At 44.2% G+C, this 11,848-nt stretch overlaps 1 protein-coding gene across 1 annotated transcript; it reads left to right on the forward strand.

Annotated features, from left to right (window-relative positions):
* Nucleotides 1-6,222: 6,222 nt before the first annotated feature.
* Nucleotides 6,223-7,510, forward strand: LOC122945487 (interleukin-17F-like). Its single transcript, XM_044304552.1, has 2 exons — nt 6,223-6,473; nt 7,276-7,510. Exons 1-2 carry the CDS (start codon nt 6,223-6,225, stop codon nt 7,508-7,510), a joined length of 486 nt encoding a protein of 161 aa, XP_044160487.1.
* The last annotated feature ends 4,338 nt before the right edge of the window (nt 7,511-11,848 follow it).

The following is an 11,848-nucleotide window of genomic DNA, read 5'->3' on the forward strand; positions in this document are numbered from 1 at the left end:
GTAACTCTGCAAATTTGAACATCCCGCAAGTTAACAAGATCAGACGTGGAGGTGGATCCTTTTCGGCTCAAGGGGCCAGATTTTGGAACCACCTACCTCTGGCCCTGAAAATGATTCCCAGTCTTCTCTCATTTAGACGTGCACTGAAAACCTTACTTTTCAAACAGGCGTTTGATCTTCCTATATAACACTTATTTGGTTTATATAATTTTGGGGGTTTTCTTAAATCTTAGTCTATAAATTCACGGTTGGTAATGTTCTTTTATTTTAAAGATACTTTTTCCCCACGTTTATTAAATTGTTTTCTTCACATTCTCTATATCTGTCACAACCAGACAGCTGAGAAGCTCTGACAGAGGCCTTTCAGAACCTCCCCCTTGAGTTTCTTTGTTGTGGTATTCAGTTACTCATCTCGTTAGCCTCTCTCAGCTGTCATGTGTTGGACTAATTGCTTCCCTTTAAATTCCTCCCCAGAATGCTTTTCTGGGCGGCTTATACTTCTTCCTGGAGTGTGTGTGCATGCTCATCTGGTTCTCCTCTCTTCTACAAAGTTAAGTGTGGAACATTTATCTGTTATTTTCTGTTTGCTGGATCCCAGGTGACCCTGACTCCCTCCGTATCTTGTGTAGGGAGCTGGTGGTCGTGTCCCCTCACTATTGTAGGGTGCTCAGGGGTTATATAGTCAAGGTACGTGGATATGCAAACCTCCACCATTCGGATCTTTGCATAGGCTGAGCAGCCAGGGAAAGTGCCAGGTCTTCTGCAGGGGTCTCCCTTTTGTTCCTTAGCTTTTGGATCCAGCGACTCATTTATGCATGTTGTTTTGCCTTGTTTCCTGTACACCGTCCGTGACAATATCTCGTCTGAACCCTTTGAACCTTGAGATCCCCCTACCTTCCTCCCCTTTTTCTTGACTCTCCATTTGATAAGTGCTAGGAAATTGGTCTCTGGAATAGGTGCCTTATCCTCTAGGCCTTTGTGGCCCATGGCATTCCTCCCTGTTGAATTAGTCAACTAAGCACATCGAGGCCCGAAGGGTAAGACTGCGTGTACACAAGACTATACATCATCAACATGCGTAAATCGGCTTAAAAGTGTCTTTCATCACTGAGTACCTGTAATTCTTATAATATCTACATATGATAATGAGGTGTTATAAATAAGAATCTAAATTGTCGATCAATTATAGAGATAGATTTTTTAGGTATAGATTTATTATGTAGTGAGCTGTCCGCTGCCATGATCTGGCGAGTGTTCTGCTTTTAAATATTTTATGTGTTCTGTATTCAGTATTATAACTGCTGACTTTCCCTGCAATTAACTGCTATTTTAACCACCTCCCGACCGCCTAACGCACCGATGCGTCCGGGAGGTGGTTGATTTACTCCTCCTGGACGCATCAGCGCGTCATCTCGCGATATCCGAGATTTCCTGTGAACGCGCGCACGCAGGCGCGCGCGCTCACAGGAACGGAAGGTAAGCGAGTGGATCTCCAGCCTGCCAGCGGCGATCGTTCGCTGGCAGGCTGGAGATGTGATTTTTTTTAACCCCTAACAGGTATATTAGACGTTGTTTTGATAACAGCGTCTAATATACCTGCTACCTGGTCCTCTGGTGGTCCCCATGTTTGGATCGACCACCAGAGGACACAGGTAGCTCAGTAAAGTCGCACCAAACACCACACTACACTACACCCCCCCCCCCCCGTCACTTATTAACCCCTGATCACCCATGATCACCCCATATAAACTCCCTGATCACCCCCCTGTCATTGATCACCCCCCCTGTCATTGATCACCCCCCTGTCAGGCTCCGTTCAGACGTCCGTATGATTTTTACGGATCCACGGATACATGGATCGGATCCGCAAAACGCATATGGACGTCTGAATAGAGCCTTACAGGGGGGTGATCAATGACAAGCGGGTGATCACCCATATAGATTCCCTGATCACCCCGTCATTGATCACCCCCCTGTCATTGATCACCGCCCTGTAAGGCTCCATTCAGACGTCTGTATGATTTTTACGGATCCATGGATACATGGATCGGATCTGCAAAACACATGCGGACGTCTGAATGGAGCCTTACAGGGGGGTGATCAATGACAGGCAGGTGATCACCCATATAGATTCCCTGATCACCCCCTGTCATTGATCACCCCCCTGTCATTGATCACCCCCCTGTAAGGCTCCATTCAGACGTCCGTATGATTTTTACGGATCCATGGATACATGGATCGGATCCGCAAAACACATGCGGACGTCTGAATGAAGCCTTACAGGGGGGTGATCAATGACAGGCGGGTAATCACCCATATACACTCCCTGATCACCCCCTGTCATTGATCACCCCCCTGTAAGGCTCCATTCAGACGTCCGCATGTGTTTTGCGGATCCGATCCATGGATCCGTAAAAATCATTCGGACGTCTGAATGGAGCCTTACAGGGGGGTGATCAATGACAGAGGGGTGATCACCCATATACACTCCCTGATCACCCCCTGTCATTGATCACCTCCCTGTAAGGCTCCATTCAAAAGTCTGCATGTGTTTTGCGGATCCGATCCATGTATCCATGGATCCGTAAAAATCATACGGACGTCTGAATGGAGCCTTACAGGGGGGTGATCAATGACAGGGGGGTGATCAATGACAGGGGGGTGATCAGGGAGTCTATATGGGTGATCACCCCCCTGTCATTGATCACCCCCCCCTGTAAGGCTCCATTCAGACATTTTTTTGGCCCAAGTTAGCGGAAATATATATTTTTTTTTGTTAGTTTTTTCTTACAAAGTCTCATATTCCACTAACTTGTGTCAAAAAATAAAATCTCACATGAACTCACCATACCCCTCACGGAATCCAAATGCGTAAACATTTTTAGACATTTATATTCCAGACTTCTTCTCACGCTTTAGGGCCCCTAAAAAGCCAGGGCAGTATAAATACCCCACATGTGACCCCATTTCGGAAAGAAGACACCCCAAGGTATTCGCTGAGGGGCATATTGAGTCCATGAAAGATTTACATTTTTGTCCTAAGTTATTTCCGCTAACTTATGCAAAAAAAAATAATTCTATGAACTCGCCAGGCCCCTCATTGAATACCTTGGGGTGTCTTCTTTCCAAAGTGGGGTCACATGTGGGGTATTTATACTGCCCTGGCTTTTTAGGGGCCCGAAAGTGTGAGAAGAAGTCTGGGATCCAAATGTCTAAAAATGCCCTCCTAAAAGGAATTTGGGCACCTTTGCGCATCTAGGCTGCAAAAAAGTGTGACACATCTGGTATCGCCGTACTCAGGAGAAGTTGGGGAATGTGTTTTGGGGTGTCATTTTACATATACCCATGCTGGGTGAGAAAAATATCTTGGTCAAATGCCAACTTTGTATAAAAAAAATGGGAAAAGTTATCTTTTGCCAAGATATTTCTCTCACCCAGCATGGGTATATGTAAAATGACACCCCAAAACACATTTCCCAACTTCTCCTGAGTACGGCGATACCAGATGTGTGACACTTTTTTGCAGCCAAGGTGGGCAAAGGGGCACATATTCCAAAGTGCACCTTTCGGATTTCGCAGACCATTTTTTACACATTTTGATTGCAAACTACTTCTCACACATTTGGGCCCCTAAATTGCCAGGGCAGTATAACTACCCCACAAGTGACCCCATTTTGGAAATAAGACACCCCAAGGTATTCCGTGAGGGGCATGGCGAGTTCCTAGAATTTTTTATTTTTTGTCGCAAGTTAGTGGAATATGAGACTTTGTAAGAAAAAAAAAATATTAAAATAAAATCATCATTTTCCGCTAACTTGTGACAAAAAATAAAAAGTTCTATGAACTCACTATGCCCATTAGCGAATACCTTAGGGTGTCTACTTTCCGAAATGGGGTCATTTGTGGGGGTTTTCTACTGTTTGGGCATTGTAGAACCTCAGGAATCATGACAGGTGCTCAGAAAGTCAGAGCTGCTTCAAAAAGCGGAAATTCACATTTTTGTACCATAGTTTGTAAATGCTATAACTTTTACACAAACCATTTTTTTTTTTGCCCAAACATTTTTTTTTTTATCAAAGACATGTAGAACAATAAATTTAGCGAAAAATTTATATATGGATGTGGTTTTTTTTGCAAAATTTTACAGCTGAAAGTGGAAAATGTCATTTTTTTGCAAAAAAATCGTTAAATTTCGATTAATAACAAAAAAAGTAGAAATGTCAGCAGCAATGAAATACCACCAAATGAAAGCTCTATTAGTGAGAATAAAAGGAGGTAAAATTCATTTGGGTGGTAAGTTGCATGACCGAGCGATAAACGGTGAAAGTAGTGTAGTGCAGAAGTGTAAAAAGTGCTCTGGTCATGAAGGGGGTTTTAGCTAGCGGGGCTGAAGTGGTTAATGGGGTTAATTGCTTTGGGAAATCCCATTTCATTAGAAGGATCCCCCAAAAATAAGCTGATAACATGGTATCTCATTGCTGGGACCACCAATGATCAGTTGTGATCAGAGAGAGTATCCACTGGTATATGCTTACTTCGCCTACAGCGCCTCTGCAGGGGAAAAGATGCATTACACAGTTCCCATTTAGATTAATGAGCTGTAATTGTGATGGATAGATATTCTAGGTGCTTCAGAGAAAATTGTAACCCCCCCCCCACACACACACACACACACACACACATTTACTCAGTATTCCTTAATTGTCCAACAGGGGTCGACACCGAGCACAGGAGGAAGGACAATGGAATCAGGTTCAGATTAGTCATTGATATGTAGTTACATTACAAGAAAAATATACTTGGTCATAGTTATATTAGGAATCAGTGAAGACAATAAATACCATGTGCTGCTATCTCTATGATCCAAGATAAGCGGCGAGAGTTCAGATAAATTAGGGAAGTGCCGGAGATCTTATGCCGGTTTCTCTCTCTTATAATCTGACATAACAGGGTAGAGCTGGACAGTCCACATTCCTCAATGGTCATAGACACGACAGGAACTTACAGAAACTTTTTGGAAAACTATAATTCCTGAGATGGAGACTCCACCGGGAGCCACAACTGGTATAAATAGAGAGAGGGACTGGGATCCAAGAATTAGAGCAGCAGATCCCAGAACTATACGGAGAACCCAGCAGGAGAAGAAGAATGGTCCATACAAGAACCTCACTGATACTTGTGAGTATAAAAGTGTCCATTGTATAATATCATATTATGGACCATGACAGTAGAATTTATATCATCCAGAATACAGCAATCAGTCCATTCCAATAGGCTGGAAAGTGTTCCCTGATTTACTTCCATTGTGTATCCCTAGGAACATTGAAATTTAGATAAAATGGCAGATTAGAGGTTCCGTGGATTAAATGCTGGATTAAAGGCAGGGGCTTAGATAAAGGCTCATGGGTCCTGGTGCAAAAGTACAGCTTGGGACCCCCTTCCCTCAGTGCTTTGTGGCCAGGGGGCAGGGAAGAACATAGCCTTTGTGATGCCTGAGGCAACATATGAAACGCCCCCTCCCCATGCCAAATCCTTGACCTAACCCCTTCTCTCCAGTCAGAGGTGTAGCTTGACCAGCGTGCACTTTCTATAGAACCAGTGTCTTCTTATGTGGCACAAGGGGCTTTGGGCCCCCTCAAGCTCCTGGGTCCGGTAGCGACTGCAACCTCTGCACACCCTATAGCCAGGCATGGGATGCAGCCAGTTCCCTCCAGTTCTCCAGATCCGTTTGTTAAAATTACAACTGGATCGTAGAACTGTGTTACCAGCTGAGTCCCAATCTGGTGCTCTGGCGGAGGCAGGGCAGCTGGAGATGTTCGCATCCATTGCTTCACGCTCGGCTGATAGTTTACCACCTTAGTTGGGTGGTATGTGTGTGTAGTATATACCCTCAAGTTACAATATTAATTGGTTCCAGGACGACCATTGTATGTTGAAACCATTCGGAGTTGAGTAATTGGTTCCAAAGCCCCAAAATGTCATCCAAGATAAGAGAAAATGAAGATTTAAGAAAAATAAGCAGTTAACAGAGACAGATTAAACAAGTCCTTACATGTCCTTTTTTTAATCACATGAGATTACAAAAGTATTCAGGTCCAGTGCTGGTTTCAAAAGAGTAATGTGACAACCCCTATAAGGCAAACATTGTGCACAATAAACAATTTTCTCCTCTTTGCCTGTTTGGAATTTTGAAAATTATTCTCCATGTTCTCCATCTTTAAGATGGCCGCCCTGGTGTCCCTCTGCTCATCGGCCTTTCTCCCAGAGGAGTATTTGTCCCTCACTAATACTCAGGAAGGATCTGAGGATGAAGAGCTCCACCTAGAGGCCAAACAGAGATGTCCTGGAAGAAGGAACCGCCACCGGCCAAGCGCTATGATAGTGGACATTGGTCTCATCGACACCAGCTACCTGGACAGCTTGGTACAGATGGAGGACATTCACACTCGCTCTTTGTCACCCTGGGAATACAGGTAAATGTCACAACGTACCCCATTTAAAAAATTTCTGACATAGGGCTATAGTCCTGTGTACCTTCTATGGAATGGAGCACAAATTTCCCGCATTATTAGGGCTTGGATTTGCAGGTTCATCTCGACTTGTGTCCTCAGGACAAGACTACTTTCTGTAAGCCCCAGAATTTCAGCCGTGACATGGGGGCATTCTTAAGATCCAAATCACCATCTGTATTAATGCAGTATACACTGTTCCTATGCAGTGCTATCTGTCTCCATGGTAACAGACTACAAACAATGCCTGTATGCAGTCAGATTCTGTAAGCATGTAATCCTCCGTCACCTTCTTGCTAATCTACTCCTGATCACAGAAGAAGAACCTGTGGTCGGAGCAGTTTAGAGCTATTCACACTCAGTGGCTATAGACCCCTAGGATACATTCAAATCAAATCAATGCAACCAAAACCTCATCATATCTCAAAATAAATGTATGAGAAAAGTGCACAAACACTTACGGTAAATGTTTTGGCTAGAAACCATAGACTGTACATATGTAATGGTAGTACCCATAAATAATACATGTGAAACTAACAGTCAACCATGAGAAGGTAGCACACATGAGAAGGTATTAGAGTCATCTAGCAGACTGTGGTTCCCGTATCCCACTCCCAGTAAATGTTCGAAAAGTCTTCAGTCCTTAAAAAACTAATTTTAGTGTACTGCAGGGTACATTGATCTTTAGCTGCCAAAAGAACAATATTTAAAAATATACATTGTGGAATTGTAAAATTTTATTTATTCTTTTAAATTTCCTTTTCAGTCTCAACTCAGATCCCAACAGATTCCCCTTCGTCATCGCGGAGGCCAATTGTCTCACTTTCACTTGCGCAGACGCCAACGGCAATGAGAATCCAGCCCTGATCTCCTACCCCATCCAGCAGGAGGTGATGGTCCTACGTCGGGGGCAGAAAGGCTGCAGCTTCTCCTATAGACTGGAGACCGAGGTGGTCACACTGGGCTGCACGTGCGTCAAGCCTGTCGTCAGCTATTACTGATTATGTGGAAACAAGGATGGACGGACGCCAATGAATATGGACAGATGGATGTATATAACATTTTTTTTTTTTTTTTTTTATGTTATCTTTATATTAATATACTGAACCTAAATTCCTCCCTGGAGCATTGTCTTTGGTTAGATAAAAATTTTGGGTTACTTAATGGTATGAATTAATTGTATAATTTTAATGCATTCTGTTCTAGCAGAGAATACCTCCATAATAAGACATTCAATGGGTTGGAGTGCCTACAGCTCTGCACTGTGGAGCCATAAAGAGTCATTGTCCTTGTGTAGGCTATGTGTCATGGGGAAGAAATCTACAGTAACACTTTAAGCGACCCCCTGAGTACCGGTGTAGGGGGCAGGAGTGGTAGTGGCCGTGATGAGGTGTTGTGTCACGATGTACTCCCTCAGACCATTGCTCCCTGGGGATCGTGCGGTGGAATCATAGAACTGAAGAAGGAGGTCAGACTTAGGCCTCATGCACACGACCGTTGTGTGCATCCGTGGCCGTTGTGCCGTTTTCAGGTTTTTTTCGCGGACCCATTGACTTTCAATGGGTCCGTGGAAAAATCGGAAAATGCACCGTTTTGCAGCCGCATCCGTGATCCGTGTATCCTGTCCGTCAAAAAACTATGACTTGTCCTATTTTTTTGACGGACAACATTTCACGGACCCATTCAAGTCAATGTGTCCGTGAAAAAACACGGATGCACACAAGATTGGCATCCGTGTTCGTGATCCGTGGCCGTAGGTTACTTTCATACAGACGGATCCGAAGATCCGTCTGCATAAAAGCTTTTTCAGAGCTGAGTTTTCACTTCGTGAAAACTCAGATCCGACAGTATATTCTAACACAGAGGCGTTCCCAGCAGGTAAGTATGATGCTTCTAATATTGCTAAGTAACCATGGCAACCAGGACTGCAGTAGCGTCCTGGTTGCCATGGCTACCGATCGGAGCCCCAGCGATTAAACTGGGACTCCGATCGGAACTCTCCGCTGCCACCAATGATCGGGGGGGGGAGAGGCCGCACACTGTGCCACCAATGAGTTAAATACAATAGAGGGAGGGAGGGGGGGCACCGCACACTGTGCCACCAATAAGTTAAATACAATAGAGGGAGGGAGGGGGGTCTGCCCCCTGCTGCCTGGAAGCCCCTGATCTCTTACAGGGGGATATGATACGCACAATTAACCCCTTCAGGTGTGGCACCTGAGGGGTTAATTGTGCGTATCATAGCCCCCTGTAAGAGATCGGGTGCTGCCAGGCAGCAGGGGGCAGTCGTGAACACAGTTTGTAGTATATTCTAACTAGAATCGTCCCCATCACCATGTGTTAGAATATACTGTCGGATATGAGTTTTCACGATGTAACTCAAATCTGATGGTATATTCTAACAAAGAGGCGTTCCCATGGTGATGGGGACGCTTCAAGTTAAAATATACCATTGGATTGGAGAAAACTCCGATCCGATGGTATAAAAGGGACTCCTGACTTTACACTGAAAGTCAATGGGGACGGATCCGTTTGCAATTGCACCATATTGTGTCAACGTCAAACGGATCCGTCCCCATTAACTTGCATTGTAATTCAGGACGGATCCGTTTGGCTCCGCACGGCCAGGCGGACACCAAAACGACATTTTTTTTCATGTCCGTGGATCCTCCAAAAATCAAGGAAGACCCACGGACGAAAAAACGGTCACGGATCACGGACCAACGGAACCCCGTTTTGCGGACCGTTAAAAAATACTGTCGTGTGCATGAGGCCTTAAAGATAGCAAAGTTGTTTTTTGTTTTTTTTTTGTGCGACGAAGAACTTGAAATGCATACAGAAGCAGGAGACTTTGACTTCAATTCTCTCTGGCACCAGCAAGGAATCTGTAGGCAGGTTGAATGGCTGTAACATAGTAACATAGCACATAAGGCCGAAAAAAGACATTTGTCCATCCATCAAGTTGATCCAGAGGAAGGCAAAAAAAAAACAAAAAAAAAACTGTGAGGTAGAAGCCAATTTTCCCCACTTTAGGGGAATTAAAAATTCCTTCCCGACTCCAATCAGGCAATCAGAATAACTCCCTGGATCCCCGACCCATCTCTAGTAGCTATAGCCTGTAATATTATTACGCTCCAGAAATACATCCAGGCCCCTCTTGAATTCCTTTATTGTACTCACCATCACCACCTCCTCAGGCAGAGAGTTCCATAGTCTCACTGCTCTTACCGTAAAGAATCCTCTTCTATGTTTGTGTACAAACCTTCTTTCCTCCAGACGCAGAGGATGTCCCCTCGTCACAGTCACCGTCCTGGGAATGAATAGATGATGGGAGAGATCTCTGTACTGACCCCTGATATATTTATACATATTAATTAGATCTCCCCTCAGTCGTCTTTTTTCTAAAGTGAATAACCCTAATTTTGATAATCTTTCAGGGTACTGTAGTTTCCCCATTCCAGTTATTACTTTAGTTGCCCTCCTCTGGACCCTCTCCAGCTCTGCTATGTCTGCCTTGTTTACAGGAGCCCAGAACTGTACACAGTACTCCATGTGTGGTCTGACTAGCGGTTTGTAAAGTGGTAGGACTATGTTCTCATCCCGGGCATCTATGCCCCTTCTGATGCAACCCATTATCTTATTGGCCTTGGCAGCAGCTGCCCGACACTGGTTTTTGCAGCTTAGTTTGCTGTTTATTAAAATTCCTAGATCCTTTTCCATGTCAGTGTTACCCAGTGTTTTACCATTTAGTATGTACGGGTGACTTGCATTATTCCTTCCCATGTGCATAACTTTACATTTGTCAGTGTTAACCCTCATCTGCCACTTATCTGCCCAAGCCTCTAATCTATCCAGATCCCTCTGTAGCAGTATACTGTCCTCTTCAGTGTAAATTACTTTACACAGTTTAGTGTCATCTGCGAAAATTGATACTTTACTATGCAAGCCTTCTACAAGATCATTAATAAATATATTGAAGAGAATAGGGCCCAATACTGACCCCTGAGGTACTCCACTAGTGACAGTGACCCAATCTGAGTGTGTACCATTAATAACCACCCTCTGTTTTCTATCATTGAGCCAGTTACTTACCTACATACAGACGCTTTCTCCCAGTCCAAGCATTCTCATTTTATATACTAACCTTTTATGTGGTACAGTGTCAAATGCTTTGGAGAAGTCCAGATATACGACATCTATTGATTCACCGCTGTCAAGTCTAGAACTTACCTCCTCATAGAAACTGATTAAATTAGTCTGACATGACCGATCCCTCACGAAGCCATGCTGATATGGCGTTATTTGCTTATTTCCGTTAAGATGCTCTAATATAGCATCTCTCAGAAAACCTTCAAACAGTTTACCCACAACAGATGTTAAACTTACCGGCCTATAGTTTCCAGGCTCTGTTTTTGCACCCTTTTTGTATATTAGCACCACATTTGCCATGCGCCAATCCTGTGGGACATTCCCTGTCAGTATAGAGTCTGCAAATGTCAGAAATAAGGGTCCAGCTATGACATTACTTAATTCCCTTAGGATACGGGGGTGTATGCCATCCGGTCCTGGCGATTTGTCTATTTTAATCTTTTTAAGTCGCTGATGTACTTCCTGGGTCAGACAGGACACTTTTAATGGGGAATTTTGCATTTAGGTGATACTGGCCTAGTGGTTGTTTGGTGAAGGCTGGCTTGGCTGAATTCCCTCACCTTACAGCACGGTCTGTAGATGCTGAGGTAGCACTTAGTACTACTGTCTGGTTTCTCAAGGCTTCACTTGAAGACAATTGGAGATTCTCTCTGGAGAATATGGTAACAGGAGCAGGAGCTTTGCAGGTTACTTCCTCTCCCCTCTGTGTCCACACAGGAACTCTCCCTCTTGGCAGGGAGCAGAACTTGACCACTTCTACCAAGAGTAGAGGAATAGGATGGTTAGCCTTGTTCATTGCCAACTTTTTCCAACCATTCCTTGCTGGGAACTATGGCCAGATACAAACAGTAAAACATAGGATACATAACAAATTAGAGAAGAGCGAATCAAAGTTGACGAAGTGGAATTCAATCCGAATTTCAGGAAAAATTAGATTCTCACTGAATCCGAATTTCCTAATGCTTCGTGGTAACGAATCACATTGGCTGCTGCACGTGTTAGGACATGGAGCAAGGAACTCTGGGAACGAGGAATCACCCACAATGCCATGCATGCAGCCAATCAGCAGTCAGCCAGCCTTGTGATGTTACAGCCCTATAAATAGCCTCAGCCATCTTGGATTGAGCCATTTTCCAGTGTACTTAGTGCAGGGAGACGTCAGCAGGCGCTAGGGACAGTGCTAGGAAAGA

The sequence above is a fragment of the Bufo gargarizans genome, chromosome 8 (assembly GCF_014858855.1).
Source record: "Bufo gargarizans isolate SCDJY-AF-19 chromosome 8, ASM1485885v1, whole genome shotgun sequence".
Lineage (NCBI taxonomy): Eukaryota > Metazoa > Chordata > Amphibia > Anura > Bufonidae > Bufo > Bufo gargarizans.